The sequence below is a fragment of the Bos taurus genome, chromosome 21 (genome assembly GCF_002263795.3).
Source record: "Bos taurus isolate L1 Dominette 01449 registration number 42190680 breed Hereford chromosome 21, ARS-UCD2.0, whole genome shotgun sequence".
Lineage (NCBI taxonomy): Eukaryota > Metazoa > Chordata > Mammalia > Artiodactyla > Bovidae > Bos > Bos taurus.
In genome coordinates, this window is record NC_037348.1 from 30,963,224 (window position 1) to 30,976,299 (window position 13,076).

Sequence of the window (13,076 nt, forward strand, 5' to 3'; positions counted from 1 at the left end):
GAGAGACAAGGCTGAGGATGTCATTTTGGAATTACTGGCCTAGGGGTGATTGTTAAAAGCTTTGAATTGGTGCGTTTTTAAAGCAGAGAGAGCAGGAGCCTGATCCTTCAAAAACATTCATAGAAAGTGGGTGGGTTAGCCAAGCAGAGAAGTTGAGGAAGGGTGGCCTCTTAAGAGAAGAGCCCAGAAAATGTACAGTCATGGCAGTGGGAGGGTAGGGGGACTGTAGTGAAGGAAGATGAGGGCCAAGGGTCCTGGACATTGAGACCAGAATTTCACTGAATTGCTTATCAGTAGGTTTATGTTCCTTTCCATCGCTGAAGTCTTTGCCCTGCAACCTTGTGGTCATGTTTAGTGGCTCTGGAACTTTCCTCAGATTCCCGTTCCATTGTGTTCTCGCTCTCTTTTTAAAACCTCAGTGTTGGCTTGTTTGTTTTGATTTTATTTTTATGGTCAGGTTAAAATCAATCTACTAATCCTAAAACTTTTCTGCTTTGCTTATGAGTATTAACATTTCATTTATTTGTGGTTTCTTCCTGAGTGTCATCTTACACTTTTCTTTCCTCAGTTGCATCCTCCACTGGGTTAAACACACGACACATGCTCGAGAGACACTTGAGATTGAAATAAGCTATATCCCCTGAGTCAATGGCTACTTCCACATCTTTTGAGCCAGTTGTGAATTTATGGATTATTCTTTTATCTATGTTACTGTTGAAGATACTAAGTACTGACTAGGTCCTACCTCACAGGGTAAAATTGATGTGTGTTCACATTTTCTGGGGAAATGGTCTATAATTTTCGTCAGAGTCTCACAGATGACCTACTGGCATGCAGCATGCCTATTATGTGTTTACCAAAACTCCCCTAATTTTTGATGCCTCTGTTTAGAACTTCTGCCTGAAAGGCATATTCTAATAGAGGGCTCAGCAGTTATTCTGGATGGTGTGTGACTTTGGGGTGGGCAGTAGAGCTGGTGGTGTAGGGTTTAAATTTGGGAGTTTTGAGTTCCAGAGTAGATTTTACCCACAAACTGGTGGTGTGATTTTAAGCAAGTTTCCATTGGGCCAGTTTCCACGTTTGCAAAATGAAGGGATTATGATAGAAAAAATCTCTAGTTCCTTTCCAGCGCTAGTATTTTAATCGAGGAAAATTGCTCTTTGGAAAACACAGCATAAGCGGGATGGCCATGCTGTTTCCTAGGACCCATTCTCCATGTAGGGACTAACAGCTGCCTTTGTGCCTAGGGGTATGCTTTTTTCTGTCCTGCTCCTTTCTCCTAGGACTTTCATGTGTTGTTTGGATGGGATAGGCAATGGGGATACTCTAGTCACCTAAGCTATTTATACCCCATCCTGTTTCCCCAACTGTAGCGACTGCCTTGGCTTCTGTGGGTCTCTGTGCTCTGAGCATTGTATCCTATACAAGGTCCGTTTGTGGTTGATGACCATGATGATCTTTTAGTGGTGCAGTTGGCTCTATGACATTTCAGTAAAATTTAATGGAAGAGCTGCCACTTTAATTAGGCCTTGAAAATTCAGTGAAGGACTGGCATAAGCAAAGATGAGACAATAGGAAGGTCTAAGTGGCAAGGACCCCTGGTTCTCTAGAAAAGTCGGATGTAAAAGCTTTATGAATTTAACATCCAAGTCTCTGACCTCCACACTTTTTCTACATAACAGCTCCATAGAGAGATTGACATTTGTGCCTTTGCAGAAGCAAATGACAAGTTATAGCCCCTCAAGAATGCATACACTGTATCTCACCAATTGTAGGATGTACATTTCCCCACGTTTTAGTACTTCTGAAATCAAGATGTCTTATAATTAACGACAGCTTACAATTCATTATCAGCCTTTTTCTTTCTTCCTTAGTGCTAAGTACATAAAATAATGCTGTGCTTCTTAGATTGCATCTTAGATTTAAGGAAATGTAGTCTTTGAGACTATTAACGTTAAATGGGAAAATGCCAATGGTGGCCTTTATGGCAGGTTATCTGAAATACAGAGTATGTTGGAAGGAATAATGTGAGATTAGGCTGGAAAAAAAGATCCTGCTTTTCTAGAGAACCGGAGTGATGAACAGAATGTACTATTCTATAGAGAGGAGTGCTTATATAAAATCTGATAAAATTCTTAAAGAATTATCATTTCTGTAATTGAAATAATCAACCTTTTAAATTTTTTTATTTTATAGGATGAGAAAAATCAGTTAATGACAACCAATGTCTGGTTGAAACAGGTATGTATTGAATTTGAAGGGCCATGTAACTGTTAACTGGTGCCATTGTTATTACAGAGTTTGTAGCACAGAAGGGACATGAATATTTGGTCTCGGTGGACAAGCAGGAGGCAGAAAAGTGAGGTAGATGGAGTCTTGTATTCATGCAGTTAATACTGAGTGCCTGGCATTTGGCAGGCACTGTTCTGGGCACTGGGGAAGCAGCAGTGAACAAAACAGACAGAAGTCTAGCCCTCAAGGAACGTCATTCCAATGGGGGGCAGTGGGATAAATAGGAAGTTGTATAGTACTTTTCAAGCTGATAAGCTTGGAGAAAAACACTGAAAAGGCAGACAGGAAGTGTTGGGGACTGGACTTTTAAATTGGATGGCAGGAGAAGTGCCACTGAGAAGGTAAGATTTGAACAAAGACTTGAAGAAGCAAGCCACGCAAGTATCTGGGGGAGGAGTGTCCAGGCAGAGGGACACAAACGTGCAAAGGCCCTGAGGTTGGAAGGTGCCTGGTGTGTTGAGGGAGTAGCAAAGAAGCCAGCTGCTAGGGGTGAGTGGCCATGGGGATGGGAGTGGGAGATGAGGTCAGTGAAGCTACCAGAGGCCGATGGGTACTCCTAACATAGGTTATGAGTAGTGGCTTCTAGGCCACTGTAGGATCTTGGTTTTTACTCTGAGTGAGATGGGAGCAGGCAAGAATGTAATGATTTATTTTTATTTTCATAGTCCCTTTTATATAAAGGAGTTTTTCTTTCTGTTTCTGGACCGTCATATGTGCCCAAGTGCTGTTGAGTGCTTCCCTTTGTTTGTTCTTTATTACTCCTGACTTTATTTATCTTTGATTGCACTGGGTCTTCATTACTGCGCACAGGCTTTCTCTAGTTGCAGAGAGCGGGGGCTACTCTTTGTTGTGGTGCACAGACCCATTGTCATGGCATCTCTTGTTGTGGAGCATGGGCTCTGGGGCACGGGGGCTTCAGTGGTTATGGTGCAGGGGTTTAGTTGCCCTGCAGAATATGGAATCTTCCCAGGCCAGAGATGGAACCCATGTCCCCTGCATTGGTAGGTGGACTCTTAACCACTGGATTACCAGGGAAGTCCTGTCCCTGATTTTTAATACTTACTACCAGTTCTCTAGCCCCAAACTCTTTAAAGGCGTATGTGCTTTCCTTGGGGTGCAAGTCTTTACCTGATCACAGAATTATTACGATGTGGAGGTGGGATGGTGTGTTTAACTATGTGGAATGTGTCATAAATCTGTCTGCTCTTTGCATGGCCTAGTCCAGCTAAGTCAATGACAAAACGGCTAGAAAAGAGAATGTTTTCCTTGAACCTGGACCTTTGCCTGGCCTGGACCAGGCTGTAGCTCCTGGGTATGGTTAGCTGGTAGAAGAGGTGTCGAGCAGAGCAATGAATGCACCCAGCTCTGGTCCTCACCTGTCTCATGAGGGCCATAGTTACAGCCACCTCAAGAGGGGACAGGGCTGTCCCCCAGTGCCCATAAGAAGGATGTGGAGGTGAGTTTTCTCTGCTGGGAGTAGAGGTGACTTCGTGTCTAAAATATCTGAGTTTGGCAAAAAGAGTAGAGTTTTCACTGTTTTTGGCTATTGCTTTTATTGAAATTGATTCAGGTTTCTTTGTTTTAAAGGAGTGGATAGATGTGAAGTTGAGATGGAACCCTGATGACTACGGTGGAATAAAACTTATACGTGTCCCTTCAGACTCTCTCTGGACTCCAGATATCGTTTTGTTTGATAAGTAAGTTATAGTCAAAATACCATTTTATGTTTTCTTAATAAAGAAATCATATCACCATTAGGCACCAGTATTTTTTTTTTATTCCCTTTGAACATTGTTTGCCTACGTAAAGTCCCATGACTTAATCTTGTGTTCTTTTGTTTCATGAGCCTACAAATATGTTCTGTGGATTCTCTCCATTTTTCTTGTGAATTATTTTCTGATCATAAAAGTGTCCTTGGATTTTAAAAATTTGTAATCCATTTGGAAAGTCCAGGAAGGTATGAAGAAGTTGGGGGAAACATAATCAGTCCCGTGAGCCCACCACATGGAGCCAGCCACAGCTGCTGGCTTACCTGCACAGTGAGCTTACTCTGCCTGGCAGTGCGCTCAGTGCCGTGCATGCTTTAGCCATCTGAGTCTCAAGATAACCTCACGAACTAGGGATGACTACATTTATGTGCCAGATGAGAAAATGGAGGCCAAGGGTAGTTATGTTTTGTCTAAGATCACAGCTCACATGTGGTGGTGGGGGTGGAGGTGTTCATAGTAAAGCAGCCTGACATTCCTGTTTACCTCCTATCTTCAAGCCTACATATTTGCTGACTGCCTTCCAGATTTTTTGGTATTATTTTTTTTAAATAGTTAAGTTCATACTTTATGTTTAAATGCGCATCCTTTTAATTTGCTTAGATGTTTAGATGTTTGCTTGATGTTTCAATAATTTGGAAAATTATGTTGTCATAATTTTCCCACAGTGAGGAATGTTGGGTTGATTATTAGCTCGTATTAATGAGTATTCTACCTAAATGTGTTTCAATTATGGTTTTTGACTTAGGGGAGAGGGTATTTCTGGATGCCAGTTTCATTTTTTTCTAGGACCAACCACTCCAGGACACTGGGGAATCTGTGCTCATCCTAATGTACTTTATCTTATTTGCAAAAAGGCATTGGCTTGAGGACAGAGCAAAGGCTGAGCAAAAATGTTTCTCACTTTTCAAACCTTTACCTCCATGCTTTTCAACATGGAAGGAGTGAACGGAGCTGCAAGGTAGCATGATGCAGCTTCCTGAAGCATCATTTTACTCGAAGTCACTGCAGTTTTATATTTAACATGGATATATTGCAGAGGAGCGTGCAAAAGCTACATGAATTTTAACATAGAGAACAATAAAGATAGCTCATGTTGGTGGTGGTGTTTCCCGCTAGACTTCTCCAGTGTGTGAGTTCACGTGGTAACAGACTTCGAGAGGGACAGCTGTTTTCCAGGGCTCTGCCCAGCTTGGGACTGTTGTTCTTTCCCCATGACTGTAGGAAGTGTCCAGTATCTGTCATGGAGGGGGACAATCACTGGAGGGAGTGGGTCTAGGAATATGGATTCAGGTTCTGGCTCTATGCATGTCCACTGTTATAAACAGCCTAGTTATATTTTGTGTGTGCATGCATGCTAAGTCGCTTCAGTCGTGTCTGACTCTTTGCGACCCCATGGACTGTAGCCCCCCAGGCTCCCCTGTCCGTGAGATTTTCCAGGCAAGAATGCTGGAGTGGGTCACCATTTCCTTCCCCAGGGGAATCTTCCTGACCCAGAGCTCAAACCCGTGTCTCTTGCATCTCCTGCATTGGTTTTTTACCACTAGCGCCAATTACCTTTTGTGTGTAATCAAAGTGAAATCATTTCAACTACATGAATCTCTAGATTCTGTAAATACAGATCTGTTGGTCCTGGAGTAGACATGGAAACAGTGGTTCGACTTCAGTAGAGTTAGATATTTAAGGACTCTAGATTCCCCTACATGTTGTAGGTATATCTCAAGTGTAATAATTTTAAGAATATTTCATGCTATAATGTAAGCTTTCTTATAGACATTAGGCTTGTAAAACATACGCCCGGGTTGTTCACTCTCTGCCTTGTTACTGTGTGTGTGTGTATTTCAGTGCAGATGGACGTTTTGAAGGGGCCAGTACCAAAACCGTCGTCAGGTACGACGGCACGGTGACCTGGACTCCACCGGCAAACTACAAAAGTTCATGTACCATCGACGTCACATTTTTCCCATTTGATCTCCAAAACTGTTCCATGAAATTTGGTTCTTGGACTTACGACGGATCACAGGTTGATATAATTTTGGAGGACCAAGATGTAGACAAGAGAGATTTTTTTGATAATGGAGAATGGGAAATTGTCAGCGCAACAGGGAGCAAAGGAAACAGAACCGACAGCTGTTGCTGGTATCCTTACATCACTTACTCGTTTGTAATTAAGCGTCTGCCTCTCTTTTATACCTTGTTCCTCATTATACCCTGTATTGGGCTCTCATTTTTAACTGTACTTGTCTTCTATCTTCCTTCAAATGAAGGTGAAAAGATCTGTCTCTGCACTTCAGTACTTGTGTCTCTGACTGTCTTCCTTCTCGTTATTGAAGAGATCATACCCTCATCTTCCAAAGTCATACCTCTGATTGGAGAGTACCTGGTGTTCACGATGATTTTTGTGACACTGTCTATCATGGTCACTGTCTTTGCTATCAACATTCATCACCGTTCTTCCTCAACGCACGACGCTATGGCTCCGTGGGTCCGCAAGATATTTCTTCACAAGCTACCGAAACTGCTTTGCATGCGAAGTCATGTAGACAGGTACTTCAGTCAGAAGGAGGAAGCTCGGAGCAGCCGTGGACCCAGATCTTCTAGAAACGCCCTGGAAGCTGCACTGGATTCCGTTCGCTATATCACAAGACACGTCATGAAGGAGACCGATGTCCGTGAGGTCTGTGACCACATGTATTTACAAATCCATGTCTGTTTTGATTCGAAGTCAGGCCCCTGGCATGACCCTTAAGACTAAGTATAGATTGAGGGCCAGAGATATTTACAGACTGTTTTGTAAAAGACTGTTACTAAAATTTCAGTGAAAACATCTGCAAAATGTGGCATATACACAAATCTCACATCTCCTTTTCCCCCATTCGCATCTTGGATGACTTTTTTTATTGGAGGATAATTACTTTACAATATTGTGCTGGTTTCTGCCATATATCAACATGAATCAGCCGCAGGTACACATATGTCCCCTCCTTCTTGAACCTCCCTCCCGTCTCCCACCCCATCCCACCCCTCCAGGTTGTCACGGAGCACTGGGCTGAGCTCCCAGTGTCACACAGCAGATTCCCACTGGCTCTCTATTTTACATACGGTGTGTATATGCTTCCATGCTACTCTGTCAATTCGCCCCACCCTCCCCTTCCCACACCATGTCCACAAGTCTGTTCCTGAAGTCTGTGCTGGAATGCTTTTAGTAACGCTGTGTGATTCTGGTGTTCTGTTTTTCTTTTTTTTTCCTTTTTTTAATTTTTTTGGTGTTCTGTTTTTCTAAGGCATAGTTAGCTTTGGCTAACAGGATTAACTGTTTGAATTTGATCTTCAGTAACTTTGTTTCTGAATTCTATGGTCATCTGCAGGCACAACTGCATTGTAATTTATCAAAAGTGAATTTAGTTTTTTAAAGAATGACTCTAATGTAGGCTTTATAAATACACCCAAGATATTTTTCTAGAATCCTCTTGTTGTTCGCTTACAAGAGAATGTTAGTGAACTTAACAGCAATAATGTCTCAGGTGTTATGCATTATACATCAGATATATGTCTAGTATTTAATAATATGCTTAATTCCTTAAAAACAAAATTTGCTCCAAACATTGTTATAGAAAAATAACTCACTAGGTCCTTATTTAATTTTTAAAATGCAAGAATTAAACTATGAATACATTTTATTAATGTGTTATTGAACTGGTGTTCTTTTCAAAATATTTCAGTCTTGTCACTATTCTTTATTTCTCTTGTGTAATATTTTTAAAGGTATGACTATAATAACGACTTTTTATAATTGAATTTACTTTTAATAGTTGCATTAAAATTATATGAATTTTCTCACAGGTACAGAAAACAAACTAGAGGTTACCAGTGGTGAAAGGGAAAAAGGGGGCAAGGCAGGCCAGGGGATTAAGAGGTACAGGTTACTATATGTAAAAATGCTATCAGGATATATTGTACAGCACAGGAAATATTTTTTTAAATGTGTATCTTTTTGGCTGTGCCAGGTCTTCATTACTTTCTTAGTTTCAGAGAGCAGGGGTGCTCTTTGTTGTGGAGCACAGGCTCCAGGGCATGCTGCCTCAGTAGCTGTGGAGCATGGGCTTAGTTGCTCCTCAGAAAGTGAATCTTCCCGGACTGGGGATTGAACCCCTGTCCCCTGCATCAGCAGACGGATTCCTATCCACTGTGCCACCAGAGAAGTCCCTAGCTGATATTTTACAATAACTTAAATGGAGTATAATCTATAAAAATTTTGAATGACTATTGTATACCTGAAACTAATATTATATTGTAAATAAAAAGAAAATAAAATAGTACCTAACATAAAATATGTATATGAATTCTAATCTCGAAAACTTTGTTAAATGGAAAAATTTCTAGCACGTGTGGTAAGCAGATGGAATTAATCTGGTAAAATACTAGCCCTCTCCGTCAAAGGGACATTGACATATGTTTCTAATAAACTTAAAAAAAAATTTTACTCAAGTATAGTTGATTTACAATGTTGTATTAATCTATAAACTTTTAATACTTGTGAAACATAAAGTTTCTATTTGATGTAAGTATCTAGTTAAATTAGTTTATAAGGTGAAGCCATCAAAGGAGTCTTAAAAAATACAGATATTAGGTAATAGTATGGATTGAGATAGGATTTATTTATTTGGCCAATCAGTGCAGCATGTGGGACCTTAAATCCCCGACCAGGACTCAAACCCACACTCCCTGCATTGGAAGTTCAGAGTCTTAACCATTGGACCACCAGGGAAGTCCCTCGACTGTATTTAATGAGTGTCTGCAAAGTGTTGTACAGCAGGGTCAGGGCACCTTCCATGAGACCAGTAAAGGGGGTTTATTTTCAAGGAAAAAACTTGAAAGTAGAGAAGCTGTAGGGTTTTATAATCCTCTAAATATTACATTATCCTGAAACTTCGGTGCACAGTTCCTATAGAAGACTCTGTGCTTCATAGCAGGGGCTAAGGAAGCCCATGGTCAAGGACATGGCCTGTTGAGTAGGACCCTCTGGTGCTCAGGGCCTGGTCTCAGCCTGCGCTTTCCTTGAGGTCACTCACACCTGCTGAGCCAGCTCTCTGCTTGGGCTGCAAAAACGGGGAGGGAATGCGCTCTCTGCTGGCAGATCTGAACTCATGTTATTGTTGTTCGGTTGCTAAGTCATGTCCGACTCTTGGTGACTCCATGGACTGCAGAATGCCAGGCTCCTCTGTCCTCCACTATCTCCTGGAGTTTGCTCAAATTCATGTCCATTGAGTTGGTGATGCCATCCAACCATCTCATCCTCTGCCATCCCCTTCTCCTTTTGCCTTTAGTCTTTCCCAGTATCAGGATCTTTTCTAATGAGTCAGTTCTTCGCATCAGGTGGCCAAAGTATTGTAGTTTCAGCTTCAGCATCAGTCCTTCCAATGAATATTCGGGGTTGATTTCCTTTAGGATTGACCGGTTTGATCTGAACTCATGAGCTTAGGTTAAAATGGTCCCTAGGAAATCCAGAACTAAATAAAGCAAGTGAGGCGAGGAAGAAGATTAACAGCTGTTGAATGTATATTATTCTGAACCAACTTTTCATTTGTCATGAGATTAACTTCAGGCTGGATTGTCTTTAAAAATTAAAACAAACACTCCTGGGCCAGAATAATTAATAGAAATAACTATATATAGTAAGAATTAAAAATATTTTTAAAGTTTATTGTAAGATATGCAAGTACTATATTTTATTAAAAATTGATTAAAATAAGCCACTTGTATTATAAGTTGACGTGTAAATTTACAAATTGTGTCTTAATTATTTAACATTGGTTTTTGTTTTTTTTTTGGTACAGGTTGTTGAAGATTGGAAATTCATAGCCCAGGTTCTTGATCGGATGTTTCTGTGGACTTTTCTTCTGGTTTCAGTTGTTGGATCTCTTGGGCTTTTTGTTCCTGTTATCTATAAATGGGCAAATATAATAGTACCAATTCATATTGGAAATGAAAATAAGTGACACTTTCCAAGGGGTTGTAGTAGGAATTTAGTTAAAAGGCACATATTTCTTATGGCACCTATGAATTACAAAAATGTAAATTGTGTTTCAAATTTGATGCAACCAGCATCAGTTTATCTCAATAGATTGCCCATTAAAATATTTAGCTGCATGACTGAAGTAGTAACTGAGTGAATAATATTTGATCTTCTAAAAATAATAGCACAAAATATTATCTAAACTGAACTAATAAAAATCTAATGTTTGTATCCTGGCAAATAATTCTACTTTGTAATCAGCAGTGAAGTTCATCTTTTGACTGTGCTGGAAAATCCTGTTGTATTTGAAGACTGATTTCATTTGGTAAAAGTACACATTTAAAAATTCTCTCTGTCCTGTATTTACTGCATAACAGCTACAGTATACTGTTGTTTTAAATAAGCTGGCTACTTGGTATGATAATGATTGAATATGATGCAGCTTTTTTATAACCAGTATTTTTAAAAAATGAAAAATGGGAATTGGGAATTCCTTTAAGGCTTACTTTATTTTGTAGATGCTGAAACTAAACAATTATTAACTATTTTTACAGCTTACCTTCCATTATCAGGTCATACAATAGACAATTCCTATGGACATGCAGTATAGCATATCCCTAACATTATTTCAATTCTCTTGTCTACTTTTTGCACAATTAATAGGACCACCTTTTTATATAAATTCTGGTAGCATCTTTTGATCCTTGACCTTAGAAGTGTCCACTACAACTAAGTGAATCCCATTTTAAGAACACGTCTGTGTATACTACTGAATTGTTCTGTGAGAAAACCATCTTCTAATATTAAAGGTGATATTCTAATTATGTATAAGCACACTGTTACATACCTGTGATGTTTCAGTTTTACCTCTTTCCTTCCAAAAATTACAGTACAGTAGTAGAATATTAGAGTTGTGAGGGCCTTTAGATGTAATCTAGTCTTAGCCTATTACTACTTATTCAGTATAGTATCATGTATCGCAGGTAGACAAGTTAAAATTTCATCTCTAAATTTTCCTGATTCAGCTATGACCAGGAGGAAAATACTGATAGAAATCTTGCATTCAATTTAGAGTTCTTAGCTCTTGACACAACAGATACCTTATTTATTTTTAGTAAGCAACAGGTCTAAGTTCAAGTCAACACTCTTTGGAAGGCAGAGGGGATCCTATCTAATTTGCATTTTATTGTAGGCAGGTGTTTAGTGCTATTTAATGAGTGACAGTCTCCTGATTTGATGAGTTTAAATAAGTCTGCTGGTTGTCACAGCTTGTCTATATCCCCGATCCTTCTTCTTATATCTCCACTACCCTTACTTTAAAAAGTGGAAGTCATTCAGTCGCGTCCGACTCTTTGGGACCCCATGGACTGACTATACAGTCCATGAGATTCTCCACACCAGAATACTGGAGTGGGTAGCCTTTCCCTTCTCCAGGGGATCTTCCCAAACTCAGGTCTCCTGCATTGCAGGTGAATTCTTTACCAGCTGAGCCACCAAGGAAGCCCAGGAATACTGGAGTGGTACCCTATCCCTTCTCCAGTGGATATTCCTGTCCCAGGAATCGAACTGGGGTCTCCTGCATTGCAGGTGGATTCTTTACCAGCTGAGCCACCATGGAAGCCTTACTTTAAAAATTTACATGTAAATACATTTTATAGAAATCTCTTTTAGCTTATTGAAACATGAGTCACGGTGGGCTGCAATTTTGTCAGTTTTGTTTTTGCATAGGAAAAACATCATAATGACTAGTGAGAAGATTAAAACAGTCTCTGTAAATCATCATCTTTTGCCAGTACTCAGATTCAGAAGTAGAGTATGGGATATGCTCTGTTTAATAATTTATCTAAAGCAATGGTTCTCAACCAGGGGCAGTTTTGTCTCTGAGGGGACACTTAAAATCCTTGGAGACATCTTTGGTCATTGTACCTGGCAAGGGGTGGGGTTATGTTATTGGCATCTAGTGGGTAGGGGCCAGGGTGCTACTAAAGATCCTACAGTGTACAGGACAGATCTGCCCCTCAACACAGAATTAATCTGGCCCCAAATGTTACCAGTCCTAAGGGTGAGAAATCCTGTTCTGAAGGCTCATTAACAACGAATGTGTGGCTAAGAATAATCTCTCTCCAGTTCAGTTTAGTTCAGTCACTCAGTCGTGTCCGACTCTTTGTGACCCCATGAATCGCAGCACGCCCGGCCTCCCTGTCCATCACCAATTCCCAGAGTTCACCCAAACTCATGTGCATCGAGTCGGTGATGCCATCCAGCCATCTCATCCTCTGTCGTCCCCTTCTCCTCCTGCCCCCAATCCCTCCCAGCATCAGGGTCTTTTCCAGTGAGTCAACTCTTCGCATGAGGTGGCCAAAGTATTGGAGTTTCAGCCTCAGCATCAGCCTTTCCAATGAACACCCAGGACTGATCTCCTTTAGGATGGAATGGATGGATATAATCTCTCTTAATCATTTAGAATTATGCAAGATAAATAAGGCTATCCAAAATGAGGGCATGGTCCTAGGACTCTTGAAAAACAGTAAAAATAAAAAAAAAGTGCATGGTAAGAAATGATAGTAGTGAGGTCTTGCTGAAATGATATAAACTTCAAGGAGATCATGAGCTAAATAAGAAAACCATTGTGAAATCTGTTGTGATACTGAACCAGACAATTCTTCCCATTTCTGAACAGCAAGGTTTTTCTTTTTTCTCATCCAGCTATGTCTCCACCACTAAAAAAAAAACCCCTACAGTTTCTGTAATTAGTCCATTTTTACATGGTCCATAGCACAGCATGCTACTTATCACTGTAGAAGAATTATACTTTGACATTTTTTTTACCTAATCCAAAGGCTGGTTAAATGTTCATTTACCTATAATACTCTTGACATTTTTCTTGTGTGAATCTTTTTTTTTTAACAAAAGTCAAGACAACTGGATAATAAGTAAGCTTTGAAATGCCAAAAGCAAAGCCAGTAGTGTGATGATAGGAACCTCTATTAAGAAAAAGCTTA

At 40.2% G+C, this 13,076-nt stretch overlaps 2 protein-coding genes across 2 annotated transcripts in view; one reads left to right on the forward strand and one right to left on the reverse strand.

Moving 5' to 3' along the window:
- Positions 1-10,099, forward strand: part of CHRNA5 (cholinergic receptor nicotinic alpha 5 subunit) — a 27,883-nt gene extending 17,784 nt beyond the window's left edge. The window contains 4 exon segments of the mRNA NM_174514.2: positions 2,197-2,241; positions 3,880-3,989; positions 5,904-6,735; positions 9,896-10,099. Of these exon segments, the coding sequence (NP_776939.1) occupies positions 2,197-2,241; positions 3,880-3,989; positions 5,904-6,735; positions 9,896-10,057 (1,149 nt within the window). The 3' untranslated portion in view covers positions 10,058-10,099.
- Positions 9,879-13,076, reverse strand: part of CHRNA3 (cholinergic receptor nicotinic alpha 3 subunit) — an 18,902-nt gene continuing 15,704 nt past the window's right edge. Inside the window, exon 7 of the mRNA NM_001435021.1 lies at positions 9,879-10,002. Within this exon, the coding sequence (NP_001421950.1) occupies positions 9,999-10,002 (4 nt within the window). The 3' untranslated portion in view covers positions 9,879-9,998. The remainder of the gene's footprint in view (positions 10,003-13,076) is intronic.